This window comes from Rhinopithecus roxellana, chromosome 18 (assembly GCF_007565055.1).
Source record: "Rhinopithecus roxellana isolate Shanxi Qingling chromosome 18, ASM756505v1, whole genome shotgun sequence".
Taxonomy (NCBI): domain Eukaryota; kingdom Metazoa; phylum Chordata; class Mammalia; order Primates; family Cercopithecidae; genus Rhinopithecus; species Rhinopithecus roxellana.
Genome location: NC_044566.1, coordinates 70,069,743 through 70,094,030, shown reverse-complemented (window position 1 = coordinate 70,094,030; position 24,288 = coordinate 70,069,743). Strand labels below are relative to the sequence as shown.

The window sequence follows — 24,288 nt, the reverse complement described above, 5'->3', positions numbered from 1 at the left end:
CGGGAGGCCAAGGCAGGAGAATCGCTTAAACCTGGGAGGCGAAGGTTGCAGTGAGCCAGGATCGCATCAGTGCACTCCAGCATGGGTGACAGAGTGAGACTAAGTCTCAAAAAAAAAAGAATCACAAACTGAACATCCTGCATGTGTGTTTGTGTGTGTGTGCGGGGGGAGTCAATCAAGCCTTCGGACACCCTAAGTCTTAACTTGAAACCCTGTAGTGTTTCAGGGTCAACTGTTTCTACAATTGAGCTTTATAAACTTTGACTTTCCCATATTCATTATTTCGTTGTGTATTTCCTGTTTCCCAGGAACAGTTAACAATAGAATCCTTAAGATTCAGAACTCTTTGCTGTTTACCAGCAACAGACGAGAGGAAGAAGTGGCTCTGGGGACATTGTGTGCCAGTCTGCGGCAGGTTGGCTGGAGAAGCAACCCTGGTTGCAGCTTTGGAGAGAGAGATGTGCATTTACTTTTACCTGGAAAACCTATGAAAAAAAATTCTTGTAAATCTGTCGTTTGTGTATCCTCAAGGTTTGTGCCAGAAAGCAGGTATATCTGCTCCTGTGTGTAATTGTTGTTAAAAAACACAAAAAGGAAATAAAAGTGCACAACATACCTGGCAGAATTGACCAGAGGGAATTGGGAAAGGCTAAAGTAAATTCTTCTAAAAAATAAGCAAGCAAGGGAGAGGAGCGTGGAGGAGCAAGTGCTCTCCCTGTGCTGGGGAAAAGGCAGCGACAGGACCACCTAGTGGGCAGGTGAGGGCACTGATCACGTGATGGACTGGGGTCTACTGCATCTATTTTCTCTTTGGGTCTTGAGGATGGAGTGGCAGGAACATGAGAACAGTGAGAAATTTTGAGGTTCACTTCCCTTCTTCCACCTCTCACTTCCCCCATAACCTCTTCCTTTTGATAGTGCTGGAAAAACAAACCAAGGCCAGCCCTCTTGAAGCAGGCAAATAGATGCTTGTCCTTTACTTCATGTATAAAGAGATTGTTTTCTTTCTTCACCCAGAGAGTCAGAGCTAATGAAAGTGGAAGATAAGTACCCTGAGACAGGCCTAAGGAGGGAGTGTGGGTGTTCAAGTGTATGATCTACTTAGACAGAGAGGAATCAGAGTTAAACTAGGCTCAAAATACATCACTTTTTTTTTTTTCTGAGATAAAGTCTTGCTCTGTTGCCCCGGCTGGAGTGCAGTGGTGTGATCTCGGCTCGCTGCAACCTCTGCCTCCTGGGTTCAAGTGATTCTCCTGCCTCAGCCTCCTGAGTAACTGGGATCACAGGTGTGCGCCACCACACCCAGCTAATTTTTGTATTTTTTAGTAGAGATGGGGTTTCATCATGTTGGTCATGCTGGTCTCGAACTCCTGACCTCATGATCTGCTAGCCTCGGCCTCCCAAAGTGCTGGGATTACAGGTGTGAGCCACTGGACCTGGCCAATACATTACTTTTAAAATAAAATAAAAAAAAAAAGTAAACTGTGCCCTAGTAATTTAAAAATAATGTCACATAAATATGTCTTTTTAAGTTTTAAAAATACTCAATTTACTGAAGTTTTGAAATAGTTGTACATTCGTATGTGTAACTAAAAAAGTATACAGTAAAAATTCCCTCCCCTACCTTCTCCCCTAGTTCACACTTCCTCATTCCAGGAAATCACCGTTAACAGTTTCTTATGTATATGACAGGAGTTTCTTCATGCTAAATATATTTTGGAATTTTTTATTTGGTTTAACATTGCTGTGCTTAGCCATATATATATATATATATATATATATATATATATTTAAAGAAGAAGTAGACACCATGTGTATTTTCATCAGCTGAGGACTCAGCTTGAACATTTCAGGAAAACCCAACGTGGCACATTACCTCTCCCTAGGTACCCTAGGTAGGCTGATGAAGGTCAAGTGGCAAGGAGGCCCCGTGGGTGCTAAAATGCAAATCTGAATGTGAAAGTGACGGCAAAATGACAAGGTAGAGCCAAAGGTTTACCATACAAACTCCAACAAATGGTTAAACCCTGGTAAAACATATAGAAAAGCTACTCTGAAAAATTTGAGAAGTAAGTAATAGAGAGAAGGCAAGATGAAGGAAGACGTATCCATAGGAAAACTCTAAGGACACAAATAAAGAAAGTCAGAGTTGGGAATGGGGAAGTTAGACCTAGATGCTGGAGGCTTCTTGGAGTCCAGAGGATGTTTCATTTTCTTGTGCTATTTTTCTTTTTCCTGATAAACTTTCTAATTAGAGCTGAGCAAATGCTGAAAAGAAAATGGGGAACTCCAACTCAAAGAAGGGATTCAGAGAAGCAGGCAGAATATCTGTTAGTGCTTGAGGAGCCTTGACATGTATTGTGTTATTTGGAGAAGATAAAACATCCCTGTGTATCAGAATTATTTTACTTTTATTTGCTCTGGAGTGGGACATACTTAAAGTATAGGTGTTCATCAGTTTCAGCTCATTCAGTAACAAGTATTTATTGAGCACTAACTGCCAGGATGGGACCAGGCATTAGGCCAGGTCTCCTTGAGAAGGTGACATGTGAGTTGAAGTCCCATGCCAAAAGCTTACTGTGTAAAGGAGGGAGAGTGTTCCGGGGAGAAGGAAAGGCCAGTGCAAAGGCTCAGAGGTGCTGCGGAGCTTGCTAGTGTTTGAGGAACAAGTGGGAGCAACATAGTGCATGAGGGGAGAGAGGTAGGAGATGAAGCTGGAAAGACAGGGAGAGGAGGAGGGAGGGAGAAGAGGAAGAGGGAGGGAGAAGAGGAGGAGGAGATGGAGAAAAAGAAAGAGAAGAACAAGAAGAATGAGGAGAAAGAGGTGAAGAAGGAGAAGAGAAGAGGAACAAGAGGAGGAGGGAGAAGAGGAGGAGGAAGGGAAGAAGAAGAAGGGAAGAAAGGAGGAGTAGAGAAGACTCTAGTACGTAGTAACTTTTTTTTTTTTTTTTTTTCAATAGAGACAGGGTTTTACCATGTTGCCCAGGCTGGTCTGTAACTCCTGGGTTCAAGCGATCCACTTGCCTGGCTTCCCAAAGTGCTGGGATTACAGGCGTGAGCCACCACGCCCTGCGGGGATACCTTTCCAAATGCTTTCACTAGACACTCTTCTTCTGTGAAAAGTGGGAGACAGAGAGAGAGCTGGCTGGGCACAGTGGCTCATGCCTATAATCCCAGTACTTTGGGAGGCCGAGGAAGGTAGATCAGCCTTGGTTAGGAGTTTCATATTTTTAGTAGAGACGGGGTTTTGCCATGGCGAAACCCCATCTCTACTAAAAATATGAAAAAATTAGCCGGGAGTGGTGGTGGGTGCCTGTAATCCCAACTACTCAGGAGGCTGAGGCAGGAGAATTGCTTGAACTTGGGAGGTGGAGGTTGCAGTGAGCCAAGATTGCACCATTGCACTCCAGTCTGGAGGGCAAGAGCCTCAAAAAAAAAAAAAAAAAAACTCCACCTCAAAAAAAAAAAAAAAGAAAGAAAACCATAAAATGTAGAACATGTTGACCAACTGAAACACAAACATGATCCCTTCTGATTGCTCAATTATTCAGCAATGTATTGTATATATCTAAATCCTGTTTATTTAGTCAATAAATACTAAGTACCTCTGAGGCAAGATGAAGGAAGACACTGTATCCATAGGAAAAACTCTAAGGGCACAAATAAAGAAAATCAGAGTTAGGAATGGGGAAGTTAGACCTAGATGCTAGAGGATTCTCGGAGTCCAGAGGATATTTCATTTTCTTGTGCTATTTTTTTTTTTCTGATGAACTTTCTCATTAGAGCTGAGCAAATGCTGAAAAGAAAATGGGGAACTCCAACCTGAAGAAGAGATTCAGAGAAGCAGGCAGAATATCTGTTAGTGCTTGAGGAGTCTTGAAATGTATCATGTTGGTTGGAGGTCAGTAGTTCGAGACCAGCCTGGCCAGCATGGTGAAACCCTGTCTCTACTAAAAATACAAAATTAGCCGGGTGTGGTGGCTCATGCCTATAATCCCAAAATTAATCCGTCTCAAAAAAAAAAAAAAAGGCTTGAAAAGTAAGTTGCTGATTTGTTGATGTAAGCCAATAAAACAATTACTGTTTTGATTGACATCTATTGCTGGATGGCTGGATGATATTAATGAATGCCATCAAGCAGATTGATTCCTTCAACTATTAAGAGGTTGGGTAAAGAAGTGGAGAGACCACAGGTTTTAGAGTCAGAGCCTTTGTGTGGCTCCTGGCCCTGTATGTGCTGGTTAGTGCAATGATGAATGTCATACTCCCTTGTGTGTAAAGTAAGTATGAAATGATGGATCTGTAAGGTCATTGTAAGGGTTACATTGGAATATGTATCTGAAGTACTAAGCAGGTGACTGGCACATAGCAGAGGCTCATTAAATCTGGAGGAGCAAGCTGGCAGCCTGAGGGCTGTATTTGCCCACCCCAACTTTTTTTTTTTGAGACGGAGTCTCTCTCTGTTGCTCAGGCTGGAGTGCAGTGGCATGATCTTGGCTCACTGCAAGCTCTGCCTCCCGGGTTCACGCCATTCTCCTGCCTCAGCCTCCCAAGTAGCTGGGACTACAGGTGCCCGCCACCACACCCAGCTAATTTTTTGTATTTTTTAGTAGAGACGGGGTTTCACCATGTTAGCCAGGATGGTCTTATCTCCTGACCTCATGATCTGCCTGCCTCGGCCTCCCAAAGTGCTGGGATTACAGGCCTGAGTGACTGTGCCTGGCCCCCCAACTTTTAAAATGTTGACTTTGAATGTCCATTCTAAGCTCTCCATTTTGTGTTGAGTGCCAGACACTATTTGAAACATGTTTTATCCTTGCAACCTAATTGTTACCCTTATTTTCCAGATGAGGAAAGTGAAACAAAGAAATATCTATTTGAGTATTTTTTTTGTAGCTTAAACCTTCATGCAAGTCCCAAAAGAGTTGGTGCCTCTCAACTTCATCCTGCCAGAATCAAAATAAAATACTTTTACAACGCTGGTGTAATAGAGTGGACACAGGTGTGGCTCCTGGAGCTAGGTTCAAACCTTAGTTCCACTGCTTACTAGTTAGTTGTGCAACCCTAGAAAAGTTATCTCTGTGCCTTGGTTTCCTTATCTAAACGTGGGGATAATCATAACACCTGCTTCATGGGGTTGTTGTGAGGCTTGGATAAAATGGTTACACCCCTTCTTGGACCTCTCCCCACCACTTTCTTTCCCAACCCATCACAAGCAAAGCTTCACTCATTTATGTGAGCTGGTGTAAACCCACATGCCTTCAGGGAGAAGAGAGGTGGTAGAACTATATAATAAAATGACTTATGTTAAACTGTTGAACAGAATGAGTAACGGAAAATTTGAGGCAGACTGTAAGGAACTGGAGAGTGTAGGCTTGTGTAAAGGTATGAAAATGAAAAAATTATAAAATGCTATGCTGACTAAATGGATTAAGCTTGGACATAGTTCATTTACTTGCCTGGTCCCTGAGGCATCTGGGCATATTTTGTAGTTTGCATATTCAAGAAGGTCCAAAAGGAGTCAGTTTTACACAAACTCATCTTTTGCTAGGCACAGGGAAGCTCTTTGTAAAGCTGATTACACAGCTGTGTAAAGCTGTGTTCTAAAGCCAGATTACCCTTTCCAAGCTCAGGGTCCAAAAGTGTGGAGTTTCAGCCAAACTTATTCTCTAACTGCATGACATACGGTAAAGAACACTCAGTACAACACCTAGCACATAGACTCAAGAATCTCTCTTTTATGTTTGTTGCCTCTCCAGTCGACCATAGGAGACAAGGCATTGTGAGGCTGTGATCAGGTTTCATGATTTTACCTGTGAATTTAGACGGCTCCAACATCAACTAGACACGACTCCAGAAATTCTAATAGAAATCCATTTTATTTTTTAATTTAATTTTTATTTTTGAGATGGAATCTTCCTCTGTCGCCCAAGCTAGAGTGCAGTAGCACAATCTCGACTCGCTGGTTTTTCCCAGGTTCATACGATTCTCCTGCCTCAGCCTCCCCAGTAGCTGGGATTACAGGTGCTCACCACCATGTCCAACTAATTTTTGTAGTTTTAGTAGAGACGGGGTTTCTCCATGTTGGCCAGTCTGGTCTCGAACTCTTGACCTCAAGTGATCCACGCGCCTTGGCCTCCCAAAGTGCTGGGATTACAACAGCAAGAACCACCGCGCTGTATTTTTGAGACAGGGTTTTGGTCTGTCACTCAGGCTATGGTGCAGTGGCTCAATCATGGCTCTCTGCCACCTGGATCTCTCAGGCTTAAGTGATCCTCCCACCTCGCCTCCCAAGTAGCTGGGTCTATAAGTATGTGCCACCATGCACCACTGATTTATTTTTACTTTTAGTAGAGACAAGGTCTCACTATGTTGCCCAGGCTGGTCTTGAACTCCCTGATCTCAAGGAAGTTGGTCTTGAGCTCAAGCAGTCCTCCTGTCTCAGCCTCCCAAAGTGCTGGGATTACAGGCCTGAGCCACTGTGCCCAGCCTAGAAATTTATTTATTTATTTATTTTCGAGAGACAGTCTCACTCCGTCACCCAAGCTGGGGTGCAGTGGCGCAATCCCAGTTCACTGCAACCTCCACCTCCAGAATCCAATCTATTCTTGTGCCTCAGCCTCCTGAGTAGCTGAGATTACAGGCGTGCACTGCTGCACCTGGCTAATTTTTGTATTTAGTAGAGACGGGACTTCACCATGTTGGCCAGGCTGGTCTCCCAACTCCTGACCTCAAGTAATCCAACCGCCTCGGCCTCCCAAAGTGCTGGAATTACAGGTGTAAGCCACCATACCCGGCCTAGAAATTCACTTTAGAAAGGCCTTGTTCTTATATAAACTTACATGTAAAGCCGGTGGCTTTTGTTCCTGTGACACGTTAGGATTAATGGACAAGGAGGTATCTGGGTGGTTAGCGGGATGGAGGCAGGGCTAAAATTCTGGCACATCAGATCTGTTTGCTGGAACAGAACAGCAAGGGGAAAGGACAGGATGACCACAGCTGTTTCTCAGGATGGGCAGACAGATGGGCATGGTGACACTCGGACAAAGCCCAGGTGGGCCCTAGAGGCCTAAGATGTAGAAACCCTTGTCCAAACAGGGGTTAGAAAAGAGCAAGAAAGACTTCAGATGCTTGCAAGTCTAGAGAGGGAAGCCCCTGGCTGGGGTATCAGGGCTCTCGGCTTCCATGGAGGCAGGCGCTTGGAGAACCAGGCCGGCTACCATGGGACTTAGCTATATTCAATTTGCATTCTCCCCCCAAGCAAGCTTATAATGGAATCACTATGGAAACAGTATTCATGTACCAGAAGTCTATTTTTCACTTAAATTTTGTTTGAATGCTTTGTTTTGTTTTTGAGTGCTTTGAACCCGTGAGGTGAGGCACTTCTGATTTTACAGCTCTGCCTGAATTCAGATCCTCAATCCCACTGAATTAGGGGAACCCAGAAAAGTACCCCATCACGAGTTCACCAATCGAAGATATCACAAGCTTTCTAACATAGTAATTTATGAAGTTATTCTACTCACTTGAGCTACTTTCTCAAATAGGAAAAAATAAAGCTGAGCTGCCAGGCATGAAGAACAGGGTGCAAATATGAATTTTTTAAAAGGAGAAAACAGGAACTACCCATGCCAGTAGCCAGCACTGCCTAAGGATTTCTCACAGGGCATTTTTCTTGCTTGCGGGCTTCTTGTCTCTGGCAATATCATCATCACTGCTGGCTTGAGATCTTCCCTATTGTGCAGCTCAATGTGCAGATATTTAGAAGCCTGTTACAAATTTACGGCCAACAGGCCAGCAGGATTCGCTCCTCTCCTTCCCCCATTACTTATCTTTCTTCTTAATTCAAAGAGTTTAACATGTGTAATTTGTTCTCTGCCTCTTCATTTTTAATTATTTTGTCTTTTTCTAAGTTGTGTTTGACTCCGGTGATTCATCCAATATACGTAAAAAGAAACAAACCAAGTGCTTGGGTAACCCGGGTTATCTTAACTGTACGGAGCAGGTTTCCTCCCACTCCGCGCGTAGTTACCCAGATCATCGCCTCCGTTTTCTGTTTAGGCAGCGGGGGCTCGCCGTCCCCTCGCCCGCGGTGGGTGTCGCAGCTGGTCCCCTCAAGGATTCTCCCAGGTCGCCACCGCCTCCCCCGCCCCCGCGCCTCCCAGCCGCGACCCTTCCTACGCGGGGCGTCTAAGCGCCCGGCTCTAGGACCGCAGGGACGCGGGCAGGAGGCGGTGCCCGCCTTCGGTCCTGCCCTCTGCCGCGCGCGGGGTGGGGCCGGGCCGGAGTTCCCCGCCTTGCGCTCGCGGGCCGCGGAGGGGGTGCCGAGGGGTGGGCGGGGCTGCGCCGCCGGGCCGCGCTGCTGCCTGGCAGGCCGGGCATTAGGGCCTCGGCGGAGCCCGCTCCCCTGCGCGCTGGGCGGGGTGGGCGGCGGGCGGCTTCGCGGGCAGGCGCGGGCCCGGAGGCAGCGGCTGCGTCCTGCGCCGGGGCGGAGCCGGGGGCGGGCCGGCGGCCGGCAGGCGGGGGCTGGGGCTCGAGGCCAGGAGTGCCTGAGCGCCGGCGGCGACGACGGCAGCGGCGGCCCAGCGGGCTCGGTGCGTGGGTCCGCGGCGGCTCGGGGTCCGCCCGCGGGCTGCGGTGCGAGCGGGCGGCCCGGCTCTCCTCCTCCCCCGCCCGCCGCCGCTGTGATTGGGTGGAAGATGGCGCTGGCCGGATGGAAATCCTAATGACAGTCTCCAAATTCGCCTCCATCTGTACCATGGTAGGGGCGGCGAGCGGGAGGCAGGGGTAGCCAGGACCTCTCGGACGGGCGGGCGGCGCTGGACCCGTCTCTCCCGGTGGCTGCCCGCGGGGCCTAGCGCGGGGGCTGGCGGGCGGCCCGGGCGGGGGCGGTTGGACGGCGAGCAGGCGGGGAGCGCGGGGGTGAGCGGCCCAGGCGGCTGGGGAGGGGGCGCCGCCTGGTGGGCCAGGGCGGCGCGAGGGTGGCGGTGAGTGGGCGACTGTGCTGGACGTGGCGTGGGGCGGGCACCGGCCTCCGGGCGCCCCCGGGTGAACTGCTGGGGTGCGCTTGGGGCGCGGGGCCGAGAGCCGAGGCGTGCTGGGCCTGTGGCGGGGCGAAGGGTGGGCGCGCGCGAGTCGGAGCGCGGCCCCGGGCCGGGGTCGCCGGCGAGGGGGCGCAGAGCCGCGCGGGCTGCATTTCCTCCTGGTCGCGCGCCGAGCGGGAGGGGTCCCCGGGCGGGGTGGGGGTCGGCGGGCAGGAAGGAAGGGTCTCGGCCGTGGCAGGCAGCGATCATTCCCGCCTGGGAGAGGACGGAAGTCAAGTGCAGATTTCCTCGCGCCGCTGGCAGGGCCGAGTCCCCGACCCCGCGCTGGTAGAAAGGGGCGTGTGTGAAGGTGGAAAGTTTAAATAAGTACTGTTGAAATTCTCTCCATTTTCTCCTCTGGCACATGCTCTCCCGTTTCCAGCCGTGTGTCCAGGTGGCAGTCTTGTCTCTGGGAATGCACGTTAATCTTGAAAAGCAGCATTAGCTTTCTTGTCATTTATTTACTTCAGCCCACCAGACACATCTGTATGTGGCTGGAGCTAGGTTTGTCTGTGCGGGGACCGCCTGCCAAGGCGACGGTATATGTTTTCCTAGGGCGTTTAAATAGACTAAGGGAAAAGTGCTAATGCCCGCTGGAAGTCCCGAATTAAGCAAAACGTGGGCGCGTTTAAAACTTGGTGTTTTGTGTGTGGCCAGAAGGACCACAGTTTTCCACATGATGAGACAAACTCGTTTCATTAGCTCCTCATGAGCTTATATGTAGGAATCATAATTTATGAGTCATCACCGAAAAAAGTTGTTCTTTGCAACGTAGGCCTAGTGGTTGTTATTAGAGACTTCTGAAATCTTGTGTTTCATGTCTCACTGGCCCTATTTATGCAACTGATTTCATATAGGAGATCCCCAAGCAATTTTCCATCTAAGGGTTGTACATTGTATATATTTTTCTTTAAGGAGTGGTGAATCAGATCTGAAAGATGCTTTAAAAGCAGATTCTCTGCTGCACGCTGAGGAACAGTACAAAAAATGGCTGAAATCAGGTGGACATAAAATCAACAGTATTAAAGAAATCATACTGAAGGATGAATCATTGAAGACTCCATTTCCCAACTGGATGATTGTTCTTTCTCACAGTTTACATTTTAGGAAAGCATTGGTATTAAATGGACTATGTTAAAATGATTTTCGAGGATTGTTTGGGCTAATTATTTTTAGATACGCCAATTATTAGTCAGTTTCAAAAGGAATGCGATAATTAGGTCTTTTACAGTGACAGTTTTGCCAGATTGCTGAGCTACACACATTGTATGGGTCATAGTTCGTTGTCAAAGACTAGGATTTCAGGAGTGTTGTGATACTCTTTACTGACTATTCATTCACTCAAGTACTGTATACCAAGTATACATTTAGCAGTTACTAAGTGCTAGAGGCGGGGCTGAATGCTGGGGATGCAGTATTGGTCAGGGCAGCCTCTGCTTTCATGGTGTTTACATTCTTGCTAATGGACACAAACAGTATTCACGTAAACAATAAATGTATGCTGTAATCAGATTAGGACAGTGAGACACAGGGATTTGCCAGGGTCACACACTTAGTAAGTGGGATTCTGATCTCAAGGATGTCAGACTCAGAAGCTCTTTCTAGGGCTTCCACCCAGATACGTTAATTACATGGCGGGGTGGTGTGTATTGTTGGCAAATACAGAAAGTGCCTGGCCGAATGAGATTGTTCCAAAGGTACTATTAAAATTGGGTGTGTCTGTATTCATATTTGAATACATTCGAATGCACCCCCAAACAGTGCTAAATATCTCAGTAGTTTGCAGTCTTATTCTTTAAAGAAAATTGCCATCTGTCCTCTAGAATCACAAAATTGAAAAGCAAAGATACCTCTTCGGCTTTGTAGGTGGTTTTGCTAGGCTTGGAACGCTCCTCCCCGCCACACCCCTTTTCCTCCTCGTCTGGAGAGTGTGTGTAGCTGTCTGTTTACTTGAATAATCCTACCCCTGTCCAACCCGTCCCTCCATCCCCTTCATACAGTTTCATGGCATTTTTGTAATCTCAGTGGCACTTACCATGCTTACTGTGTAGTAAAATTTTCTTTGAACTCTTAATTATGAGGGCCTTGAAGGGGAAGGATTATCATTTACTTCTGCAATTTGATCTGGAGTACCAAGTTCTGCATTCAGTATAAAAGTTTTCCAAAGTCCTTCCTGTCCCCTCCTGGTACGCCGGGTGAAGCAGGGATGCTATGGCTGTGTGTGTATGGAATGGTGGAGAGAAGATGGGCTGGACTTAAACAGAATACTTCTCAGAATCAGCAGCTGTGAAAACATTTAGGATGAGTTGAAATTTTATTCTATAGATACTGAAGTATACGTAATTTTTTCATTTGTCAAAACAAGGTACCTGGGCAAATCTGCAATACCTTAATTGGGTTAAGTAACTGTTAAAAACAATTCTCTTCAGCTGTGTCTTATTTTAGATCACTAGTATTCTGCTTACATGTGAAAATTTGAAAATTAGTAAAACTTGTTTTTCGTAAGTTAGTATTATAGCCTGAACCAAATAGTGATTATGTTTAGATTGCAGTGAGTACATTTTCAAGGGTACCTCTTGAAATACCTCTTTTTAATTTGTCCATGAAATAATACATTTTCAGTATCACATGGTGTTTATTTTGCCTTTGAAGTAGTTTCAGACTTCAGGGCCTGGCACAGAGTACCTACCTACCTGATATTTAATATTGTACTTAATAAGTGTGAAATAACGGGAAAAGTGACAGAATACATGTAGAGGGGGGCTCTGTTTTGCAGTTGAGGTGGCTAATCCGGGTGGTCCGTCATGAGGATGCAGTAGTGGTCAGGACAGCGCCTGCTTTGGGACTGGAACTACTTACTGTTAGCTCCATAAATGTTAGCTCTGCCTCTGATCATTATTTTCTCTTCCTATTTGGGTGGTAGGAGTCATGGTTACGAAGGCGTTGTTGGGAGGGTTATGGGACAACAGAGAAGTTGTTGGTGCAGGAGGTGGGTAGAGTTAGATCATGGGGTGGCACTGGCCTGGCTCCTTGCCCACCCCCGGTTACAAGGGCATGAGATTAGATCCATTAGAACATGGTGGTAATGAGGCCAAAGCTGGTAAAAGTAGGTGCTGGGAGAGTCCGACAGGCTTTACTTCTGAGAAAGCCTGTGTCTGGCACAGCACCCTGAGCATGGTAAACTTTACTTGCTGAAGAAAGGCACAGGTAAAGCTGACTGTCTTTTTCTTTTTTGTTTGTTCTGTTTTAATAACACAATTTTTTAAAACATAAATTAGAAAGGACATACATGGAAAATGTTTGCCTTTTCTTACTGCTCGAGTCTCACTGGGGTCCCAGGTAAGGATATGTGTGGTCAGTGCAATTTATCCTTACTACTGAAAAAAAAGAAAGCTGGGGCAAGCCTCACGGCCCATGCTTTGTTGGCAATGTGTGTGTGTGTGAAAGTCTCCTCTTCATATAGCAAGAATATTATATTAAATAATGAAATTTATTTTTCTTTCTCAAGAAATAGGGTGGATGTAGTCCTTTTATTAATGAAATGTTTATTTGTAAGTTAATATTTTGTTAGTAAAATAGTGCTTTCATGATAGCAGCATTCAAATGTGAGTTGCCATCGTTTTACTTACCTAATTTTTGCTGTGTTCGTTTAAAGAATGAACAAAACTTAAGCTTCTTAAGCCTTTAAAAAAAAATAAGAAAACCTCAAAAATAAGGAATCTTCTGTTACATAAATGTTTGGTCAAAGGAATGTTTGAACTTGGTGGGGAGAGAACATTTAGAAAAAGTATTAATGGAAGTTTTATTTAAGTCCACTCATCTTTTGAATTTGTCTAAAATACATTTTGGACGTTAAAAATGATACATTCTCATAGAAATCTGGAAAATGTAAAAACTCTTAAGAAGCAAAAGGAAGGTCAGTTTTTACCTTCCAGAGCATATTGTCTTTGACTTTTTAAAAAACTTGAGTTGTATTCCCTAGATATAATTTTACACTGTTTTCCCATGAATGATTATTATGTTATCATTATCATCATTCCTGCCCATCCTAAAATTTGCCCAATTTTAGGATGAACATGAGTTTAATGTTATAAAGTGATGAGTTGGTGAGATTAGCCCAATAAAGCATAATGGTAGGGTACTAGGGCGTTGACAGGTTATAAACCGTTTAATAATTATTAGAGGGTGAAGTGATACAGTTAGTAGAAATGGAATTTTATAAGAGGTGGTTTATTCTAATCTTAGGCACTTAGTTATCACAAAGATAAGACTTGTTATGATCTGAAATTTTTAATATGCTGGAAAACTCTAGTTTTAAATACCATATTCAATTATGTGGCATGTGTGTAAATATTACGGTCTTATTTTATATCATATGGCTTTGCTTACCTTCTGGTGACTTTTTCCTTCCACCTTTTGCTAATAAGTGGCTAATAGGTCTCAAAATAGGTTAATTATCTGCCCTACCACGATCCACGTTGGCCAGTTTCAGCGAGATGTTGTCACATTTCTCGTTGTCTTATTTGATTCTAGACTTTTGACCCAGTCCCCCCAAATTGAGTCTGCCTCCTTTTTGTCATTTACCAAATTCTTTTCTTCCTGCCTTTAAACTCCTATTTATTCTAGCTCTTCTGAAGCTTTTATTGTCTCAGGAAGTATCATTTAAGCGTTTCTATACTTTGTGTAATTCCTTTCCAGAAACCTTTTTAGATTTAAATAATCTAATTTTGTTTTGGTTTCTCTTTTAGTAGCCCTATTCCAGAAACTTAATATGGTATTTTATTATGTATTTGACAGCATGGTATAATAAAAAGAGCAGTTGGACCAGAAGGTAAATTCTAGTCCAGATTTTGACATTTAGATGTGTACATATGGGAAAGTTTCTTAAAACTTCGAGTTAGTTTTTCTCATCTGTGAAATTAAGGGATTGGACTAGACACCCTTTAATAGCTATTCCTTATGTGCTTGTCTCCTTCTAGATCTAAAATTCTGATCCTTTGATAGTTATGAATGACCATTGGTATCATTTTCATCATTTTAGGAACTCTTTTTTGAAAATTATTATTTTTTGCTCTGTGGCCCATTTCTAGAACATTTTGGGAGTTCTAATTATGTTTTAGATAATATGAAAAGCATAGAATCAGCCGTAGTTAAGCATGAATTTCACTTAGTTTCCTAGATTTTACAGTCTAAATATATTTTTCTTTATTTAAAACCATTTACTGGAGGTTACTGATATCACTATTTTAGTCACCAACAGCCTAATAATTCACAAAGCTATTTGCTAATTTTTGACACTTTTTTCTTTGCCAGTGCCATTAAGGGATTTGAATTTTTTTGAGATTTCACATTTATTTTAGTTAGGAGTATGACCTTGGACAAGTTACTTCTCTGTACATGTAAAATGAGAGTAAAATAACATCTAGTTCATAGGATTCTTGACTAGTATCTGGCCCATGGGAATCACTGTGTCATGTTGGCTGTTATTATTACCCTTTGACATGATTTGCTCCCCTCCCTGTGTTAAAAAGTATTCATTCATTGGCACTGCTAATTAATCTATTAGCTCAACATATACTAACCAAAATGGAAATTTGTTTTGTGTAATACAATTGTCAGTTTCTTTTCATTGTAAGAAATGTTAGTTTATTAGTAGTACATAGCCCTGAGAAAGCACTAATTTATTTTGAAATTAAGTGGATTAATTGGTAGCATGAAAGCTAAGAATGTAGATTGTCTTCTTTCTCTATTTTGAATAGTTTATAGAATAATTTCTTTTGTCTGGTAACAAAAATAACTGGTCTAATTTATGACATTCTCAAACATATTTTACACGTTTAGGTAAGTTGAGAATGGCAAAAACCGCAATTACTTTTTCACCAATTTAATACTTGTAGAAGAAAAATCTATCTTACCTTATTTTATACTAAAAAAAAAAAGCACAGCAGCTTTTTGTCATTACTAGAACAAGCTGTGTGTATTTACGTTAGCTTTAGGACTTACTTCCTGTCAGATTTTTCTGTTTACTGAGGCCATATTATATTTAATTTCCTTATGCTCTATCCTTTAGGAAGCATAACAAGAGAATAACATCTCTTGTTGGCTTACATTGAACTTACCCACCTTTCTCTTAGATATCTTGTCTAAAACCTACAGTCCCAATCTCCTAGTCTAGAAGAGGGATATTTACATACCTAGGCCATACTTTAAAGTGTTGGGAGAAAGTTGTAAGTGAGGAGTTGTATTATGAACAGTTATGCTTGCTGAACTGAAAACTCTCAATTGGAGGCCCAGTATTGTTGAAAATACTTATATATAACATTCGATCTTTTGCTATCTTATGTGCAGAATTTGCTTTAGGAGGTTAGAGTGGCAGTTTATAAACTAATAAGTCTTTGCTTTTTCACAGCCAAACTCAAGAAGACTTTTGTGATAGTGTAAAGTGTGAGACATTGAACAGACTCCACTGTGTGAGGTGCTGTAGCCCTCTGTGTGCCTTGGCTTATGATTTTCTGCTTCTCTGTAAGAAGGACCGTTAGCTTCTTCTAAACAGTGTGTTATATCTGAAGAAGAGATGTGTAAACTTGCTTAATTTATCTGTAGTGAGCCACATGTCCAAAGCTACCTACCAATAAAAATTTATTTCCAGCTGAAAACAAGAAGTAGATGTTTATTTCAGTGATAATGGACAGATACTGAAATGCTTTGTGGGTAGAAGAACCATCCATGCATTCTCTACTTGTAAATGGTGGTTTAAATCATAATACCTTTCAGTGGAGTTAGAGTACTGTTGCCTTTGATTTTATTTTAGTGACCTACTAAGCCTCTACCTAATGCTAGTGATTTTTCCTTTTTGTGGGAGTAAAGAGTACTTTTTCTTAAGTACTTTGAGGAAGGATTCATGGAGACCTACATTATATCAGGCTGCATGTGGGTTCTGAGAACATGAAGATGACTGTGATAAACTCTGGTCTTCCGGAACTTCCCATTCAGCGTGTCCTTAGTGGGTTATAGTTGTGCTGAGGAAGTAATCCTCTTGACCCCTGGGCAGCCTGGAGATATCTGGGTTGATCGGAGACACTTAGCCAGTCCCTTTCTGGTGAGAGCAGACTTACCTGTCTTACCTGTGGCGGCGGCTGCTGCTTTTTTTTTTTTGACGGGTCTTGCTCTGTTGCTCATGTGAGCCACTGCACCAGGCTATCTCTGTATTCTTGTGGGCTCTTCATATACTATTTTCTTTGTGTGTCATGAAGAGAAAAAGATTAAAAACTAGCTCTACTTACAGTGTTGTAGAAAAGGATGGACATATAGAACAAATGCACACAATGAGGTGTTTTTCTCATTGGTATAAGTGATGGTAATTGTATGTGAAAGAGAAGGTGGTTCTGGGAGAGAGAAGAGGGCTTCAGGAAAAAGCTTCTTAGAAGAGAGTTGAACTTTGCAAAATGAATGGCCTTTATTATGTGAATATGGAGGGATGGGATACCAGATGTAAATAGATAATGTGTTACTCTTAGGCTCTGTAGGTGGTTTGGCATGAAAGCGGATCTGTGAACAACAAGGCTGGAGAGTAGGAAGGGGGCATATTTAAGGAAGTACCAAGAGTTTACCAAGTATTGATTTGCATTAAAATGATTATTAAAGTATGTGTTTAGCCTGAGGAAATGTAAGTCCAGAGGACAGTCATGAGAATATAAGAAACAATGGAGTTGGTAAAAATATGCTGGTAAATTGAATTACATTGATTGTTCAAAATTTGCTTGTATTTTTTTTAAGAATATAAAATGAAAACAAAACAAGATGGGTGGGATACAAGGACAAATTCAGTGGGTTGTTAAAACTTGTTAAGGGCCTCCTTGTTTAAGAGCCAACTAAACAACCACTATTGGAAAATTTAGGATTGTATATACATGTTAAAAAATTAAGGATAAATACACACCCACACAAGAAGTGAATTTTCTTGCTTCCATACCAGCAGACATTTAAACGTTACCATTCAAACTCTGAGGGAAGGAAAATAGGAAAATCAAAATGAAAAATAATGATAGAAAACACAGGTGGAAGAAATAAGCTGTTCTAGTTCATTAATCATCATAATCAAATGGATCAAACTTACCTGCATTGTATTAAAGGAACTATCAGATTGGATAAAAAACAAAATATTGCTTAATAAGAAACCGACCTCAAATGAAAGGGCAGTCTCTTTAACAGTAACACAATACTACTGTCACACCTAAGAAAATTAACAATAGATTTTTTTTGAGATATTTCAAAAGCATTAATTTTATTTTGTTTTTGTTGTTAGTCTTTCTCTATCTGTCATCTTGAAAATCCATGAAAGGTTAGGTGATATTAGCCCCATTTTCACAAAATGGAAAAGGAAGCTTAAAGTCAGCCCCACAGCAGCTAGGGATGGGGTCCGCATTTCTAGACATGCAAACTCGTGACGACATCTACAGGGCAATGTGCTGCAGATTTGATGGTTGAGACAAATTACTCCTTTTCAAACAAGAAATTGGGGAATTTTTATTCCTGACTTTTCAGCTGCATATCTCTGTGTGTGTGACTTTGAGTCCCACTTCCCTCACTAATTATTTTCACTTGGGTAGGCCATTAGTTAAGTGGTTTCATAACTGAAACCATTTAAGTTTCAGTTATGAAATGGAATAATAATTTCCCCATTAGATCAGATGAGATGGCACATGTGAACATCCTTTGTACTGTAAATACATATCAACATCACCCTTACATGGTCATTGTTGGTAAGGCTCCATGCCCTCTTAAGGAAAGGATGGAAAGCACATTAAGATACTGTGGACTGTAGGAGTTGTAACGGGGCTCACAAGTTACCTTTGACAAAGTGTAGTCATTTCAAAGTTTGAAAATGAGTATTTTAGTGATCCATGAAGCAAAGTTTTAGATTGCCCTTAAAATCTTTAGTATGTTAAGAATTGACAGCTCACGGAGTGGCTATCTTTTTTTTTTTTTTTTTTTTTTTTTTTTGAGACAGAGCCTTGCTCTGTTGCCCAGGCTGTAGTGCAGTGGTGCAATCTCGCCTCTTTGAAACCTCTGCCCCCCAGGCTCAAGCTATCCTCCTGCCTGAGCCTCCCAAGTATCTGGGACTGCAGGCACACACCACCACGCCCAGCTGTTTTTTCTTTTTAATTGATTTTTTTGTAGAGAGAGGGTTTCACCATGTTGCCCAGGCTGGTCTCAAACTCCTGAGCTCAAGCGATCTACCCAGCCTCCCAAAATGCTGCAATTACAGGTGTCAACCTCTGCACCTGGCCTGTAGTTAACTTCTGATGTCAGTAAACTCTGTAATTCCCTACTAGTAACGTATTTTTAAGGTATAAAATTATAGTGAGTAAATTGCCTTTATTTCTACGGTATTGGTCTACCTGGGTTTTTCAGGGGTCCCTGAAAAGAGACTTTCAAAATTAGAAAGAGCCCATCTGGGCACAAGTAAAATAAACCATAAAGTACTTAAGTTGTAGGGGTAAGGAGACAATAAAATACAAGGCTTTAGTTCTTTGGAATGGCAAATACATTTATAATTTGAGATTCTGTAGATGAACATTTATTCTGCTTTGTATGTGATTATCTTAGTCCAAAAATCTAACCATTATAACTTTGAAGAAATTATTTCTACTGTTTCTCTGGCATATCGTTTCACAGTTTTTCTTTGCGGATGTTGCAAAAGTTCCCTGGTTGTTTAATTTGCTTAATGAAGAGACTCATATGCAGGATGATTAAGGTGGTACCTTGGGGGTGGTAGCTGGGACTTTGAAGTTTGCGTTAGGAGGTATATCTTAATAGAGCAAGGGGGTTCTCTTTTGCACAAAACAGAATATAATGTTTAGAAGGTTTCAGACTTAGTGGCCTTGAAAGATGATGCTTTGTGGAGGGGAACACCACACAGTGGGGCCTGTGGGGAGGATGGCGGGAGGGAGAGCATCAGGAAGAATAGCTGATGGATGCTGGGCTTAAACCAGGGAGATGGGTTGAGCTGTGCAGGAAACCACCATGACCCACGTTTACCTGTGTCACAAACCTGCACATCCTGCACATGTACTCTGGAACTTAAGGTTGAAGGAAAACAAAACAAAAAACAGAAACATGATGTTTTGGTTCTTTTAAGAACAGGTGAGGAATAGGAATCAAGTGGTTTCACTGTTTGTTATTTGATGGACCTAGAGGTTTAAAGCTGATAATTTCTTCAGACTGATGTGGTCGGGTTTTTATGTAAAGGTGGACAAAATTTGGAACAAATTTGGAACATCAAAGGCTCAAAAACTAGATATGACAGACCAAAAACAAAACCAAAAATATTGTGCTTTTGGTTATGCTAAGCAAATTAGAATCTTTTCGTTGTCTTTTGTTCCATATTTTTTTTTTATAAAACACAGTTCACTTTTTTAAGTTTATTGGTTAGTTTCTTTTGTTTTTATTGCTTTTTTTTTTTTTTTAATTTCAGTTTGAGGAGGTTTATATCTTCTCCACAGGGGACCCTGCTGAACAAGGACCAGCCATTGTCTTGTGACTGGTTTAAGCAGAGGCCTTCACTTAACTTTGCAAATGGAAAACTAAAAGGAAGTAATTTTTGCTTCTGGTCGTTTTTGTCACTATACAAATGAAGCCGTAGCCCGATAAAAATGCTTGGATATTTGTATCATTGTCTTAGTTGGAGACGTTATGTTGCCCTTTTTAACTGAAAAGATACAAGTGAAATCTGTCACCTGTTTTTGTTCTCTGTTTAGTTTCTTTATTGAGTTTTTCCAGCTTTATTGAGGCATAATTGACACATGGTATGTATTTAAGGTGATATTTTCGTTCTTTAAAGACTGCACAGTTGCCTTTGCTCAGGTTACTGCTTGTGACAAGTGTTCCGCAATTCTGCTGTTTCAGGTTTTTACTTCCTTGTGTCCTTAAAGCCTCTCTTCTGTTACACATTTTCATCCCAGATGTTAGCTGCTTTAATAGTCTACTCTCTTTCCTTTTCATCTCTGCAACTGGGTTGTAGTTATTATACCATTTCAGTGCTAATAGCCTACTGTGATGTTCTTGCCATTTTATGTTAATGATGACTTAGGTCATCTTCGCTGACTTGTAAAGTTGAGTGTGACTTCTGTAATGTTAGCTTTCCCAAGGAACTTACATAGGAGTCTGACATTTATTGAGTGGCTACTTGGTGATGCTATTGCTAGGCATTTTACAGATTCAGATCTCACAATGATAAAAAATAAAGGTGTAGGAGAGTTTGAGTTTAGATAAATGTATAGATGATAAATCTAGAACAGATTGTTAAAGAGAGTACATTTTTGGTTGACATCAAAGTTAACAAGGCCCTCTGCAGACGTTACTGGATATTGATAGAGAAGGCTGGATTGAATAGGTGTGGCCTAGTTGAGGAATGAAATTTAATGGTAGAACACTTGTAAAACACAAGAATTATATGCGTGATGCAAATGAAATGGTGTTTGAAAAATCTCGTTTTCTTCCTGACATTTTTGGGAGCAGCCTGTGTTTAATATGGGCTCTGAAATATAATGTCATGGTAACTTTTAGAAATGGGATGGTAGATATGCCCTTGTAATTTAGTAATTGATACATTGTTTTTTGAACTACCAGAGTGAGGATTTCAAAAGTGTTAAATTATTCAGATTTAACTGTATGTACTCTTAAAGAAAAATGTGATGTCTGATTTCCTTAGAAATGGTAGTTTCTTTAAATTTCACAATTTTAGAAGTTTAGGAAAAACCAAACCACTTACTATTTTTAAAAGTGCAAAGTTGTGTGAGTTTAAAAAATTCATCTTACAAGGAGGAGGGGCCACCCTTTCCCAAGAAGTGATTGCTAGAAAGAGTTGGGGTATGTATGTGTGTTTATTGCTAGACATTACCTGTGCATATACAAACGCGGTATTGTGTGTGTCACACACACACACACACACAATATTTAAAACTGCAGGTTTATTTGTTCTGCTTGCTCTTTCACTTAACATATAGTGTACATTTCAGTTGTCATGTTTCATTCCATGTCAAAACTCTTGTGTGCATTTTAATTTCCCATCATCTTCAATGTCTATCATACTGAAAAGTTTGGTTGTGTAATACTGTTTGCACATTTTCATTTTATTAAACAATAATTTTATTGGCTTCCTAGGGCTGCCATAACAAAGTACCAGAAACCGTGTGTGTGGATTATAATACTGTACTGTTACTGTACCTTTTCTATGTTTAGAGACACGAATACTTACGTTGTGTTACAGTTACCTCCAGGATCCAGTACAATCATATGCTATACAGGTTTGTGGCCGAGGAGTAAGAGGCTAGACCACATAGCTTAAGTGTGTAGTGGGCTATACCATCTAGGTTTGCGTGAGTACACTCTGTGATATATGCACCATGGTGAAATTGCCTGACAATTTCTCAGAATGTATCCCTGTCATTAAGTGATGCACACCTGTAACATAAATTTATCGTCTTACAATTCTATAGGCTAGAAGTCCAGAATCAGGATGTCGACAGGGTTGGCTCCTTCTGAGGGCTGTGAGGAGACTCTTCCATTGTCTGTCCCAGCTACTGGTGGTTTGTTGGCATGCTGATGCATCGTTCCAATCTTTTCACGTGGCTTTCTCCCTGTGTCTCTGTCTCCACCTTCTCTTCCTTCTATGCCTGTCGGTGTCCGAATTTTCCCTTTTTACACAGGCACCAGTCACACTGGATTAAGGTGCACCCTAGTGACTTCATTGTAATTTGATTACTTCTGTAAAGACCCTATTTCAAAATAAGGTCACATTCTGAGATATTGGGGCTTAAGACTTAAATGTATCTTTATTAGGGAACACAATTCACCCAATAAAACTAATGGCACAATCAGGTCCATTGCAATCAATGTCAAGGAGTATTCATTAAGTTGGGTTATGTGCTAGACACTAGAGATGCAAAACTGTTTAAATTCCAAAGGGCTGGCAGTCTAGTTGGGGAGACCAACTTTGTGTATAATAATGTAAACTGATACAAACTTGATAAGCTGTATTTTGATGTGTACAGGGAAGACAGACTGGTATTTGGAGTGAGGCCTGGATCAGCTGGAGAAGGAAGGCTTTTGGGAGTGGTGGGGAGGGAAGCTTTGTGGAATTTGAAAGGTAACTTGGAGAAAAATGAAGAGGACAGAGGGCCTGGCAAGGAAGTGAGAAGTGAATTAAAACAATAAGAAAGAAAGAAAGAAGGTTAAGTGATTAAAATTACTTACATGGTTTAATGTTTCAGGAATTTTGTCCTCAAACTTGTTAAGTTGATTGGGTTTATATTGATTTAGGCAAAAATCTCCTATAAACTTGTGGTAGTTTTTTTTAAAAAGGCATGTATATGTTGTTAAAAATCACATTTGTAGCTTACAGAACTCATTTTTGCTAAAAATGAGCTAATGAAAAGCACTTCTGATGCAGCAGGTAAAGGAAAGTGGGAGAGATCATACCCAGAACATCCACTTTTCTTTTTCCCAAAGTAATGATGGGGAATTATGTACACTCTGTATGATCTTAGGTCCATTTCAACTACAGTGTTCTGTTTTGTAGCTTAATGTCTATAAAACTTGTCAAGCAAAAAGGGATCAGAAGTGGTTTTCTAGAAAATTTATTGAAAAAGCCTGGATGACAGAACGAGACTCCGTCTCAAAAAAACAAAAAAAAAAGAAAGAAAATTTATTGAAAAAAAAAGCCCAACAAAACATGATTAGTGAAAATAACTATTACACAGAATATATTTTTGTAACATACCTGCTGTGAAGAGACCTCACCAATATCAGTATTTACATTTCAGATTACTTTGTTATTATTAGTTCATTTTTTCCAAACAAAAACTGTAAAATCTATGAGGTGGGCCTGTAGGGAGGAGTAGTCTAGTCTGTTTTACAGCTAAGGAAATGAACAGACTCCAGTGACTTGATTTTAGAATTCTGCCTGAGACCTCTCCATATTTAGTCTAGTGCTTTTGCTGCCGGATCATGCTGTTACTAATGTAGCTATAGATGCTTGTTCCCCCTAAAGACAACCACAAAATCATTTTCTCTCTCTCTCTCTTTTTTTTCTTTCTTTTTTTTTGAGACGGAATCTTGTTCTGCCGCCCAGGCTGGAGTGCAGTGGCGTGATCTCAGCTCACTGCAGCCTCCACCTCCCAGGTTCAAGCAGTTCTCCCTGCCTTAGCCTCCCGAGTAGCTGGGATTACAGGCGCCTGCCACCATGCCCGGCCAATTTTTGTATTTTTTTAGTAGAGACGGGGTTTTGCCATGTTGGCCAGGCTGGTCTCAAACTTCTGACCTCAGGTGATCCGCCCGTCTCGGCTTCCCAGAGAGCTGGGATTACAGGCGTGAGCCACTGCCGCCAGCCTCTCTCTTTCTTAATACTCATAAATATCCAATCATTGTTGAAATTACCTGGATTGTCTCAAATGATTATGGTTGGATCCATAATGTTCGTTATGTTTTGTCACTATATCTCTTAAATGTGGATCCCTCTTTCTTTTTTATTACAGTTTATCTTTTGAGGAAATCAGATCATCCCATAGCTTTTTTTCATTTTCTGCACTTTGCTGATTGCATCCCCTTTGTGATGTTTAACATGTTCTTCCATCCTGTGTGTTTTCTGTAATTTGGTAAATCAAAAGGCCTGATCCAGATTCCTTGATTTTTTATTTTTTTCATTTTTTATTTTCCTTGCAGAAGTTGGGGGACAAGTGGTGGTGGAAAAACATAGGTGATGGGTACTTCTGGTTTGCAGGGGAATGTGGTGTCTCTTTATAATGATGAGGCTGGCATCGTCAGAACGACTCTTCTGTTACGGAGCTGCTGGCAGCTTTTTACCTAATGGTTTTTACAACTGTTGATAATCATTGCGTAGATCCAGTGTTTCATTAGGGCTTCAGAATAGAGTTTTAACTGCTTCTATAGGTTTTTTTAAGAAATATTTTTAAAAACATTGAAAGAGAATGTACATCTATCTATTCTTTGTTGTATTTGAAGCTACACAGAAATAAACTTTTTACATTTTCAGAATATTTTCTTAGTTGTATTCCCAAAATCGTACATTTAGGCAGGCTAAAGTTTACAGATTAAGTTGAACCTTTTCCACACCTAGACTTAATTTTGTGATATTACAAGTGAATGAGTACATGAAGTTCTAATACATTTTTGCATCTGAACT

At 41.6% G+C, this 24,288-nt stretch overlaps 1 protein-coding gene and 1 long non-coding RNA gene across 2 annotated transcripts in view; both read left to right on the top strand.

Moving 5' to 3' along the window:
- LOC115894590 overlaps positions 1 to 726 on the top strand; it is a 51,575-nt gene extending 50,849 nt beyond the window's left edge. Inside the window, exon 7 of the long non-coding RNA XR_004054719.1 lies at positions 309 to 726. This is a non-coding gene — a long non-coding RNA (uncharacterized LOC115894590). The remainder of the gene's footprint in view (positions 1 to 308) is intronic.
- A 7,728-nt stretch (positions 727 to 8,454) lies between these two features.
- The window catches only part of USP12 (ubiquitin specific peptidase 12), a 95,649-nt gene continuing 79,815 nt past the window's right edge, over positions 8,455 to 24,288 (top strand). Inside the window, exon 1 of the mRNA XM_030922248.1 lies at positions 8,455 to 8,761. Coding sequence (XP_030778108.1) covers positions 8,714 to 8,761 — 48 coding nt within the window. The 5' untranslated portion in view covers positions 8,455 to 8,713. The remainder of the gene's footprint in view (positions 8,762 to 24,288) is intronic.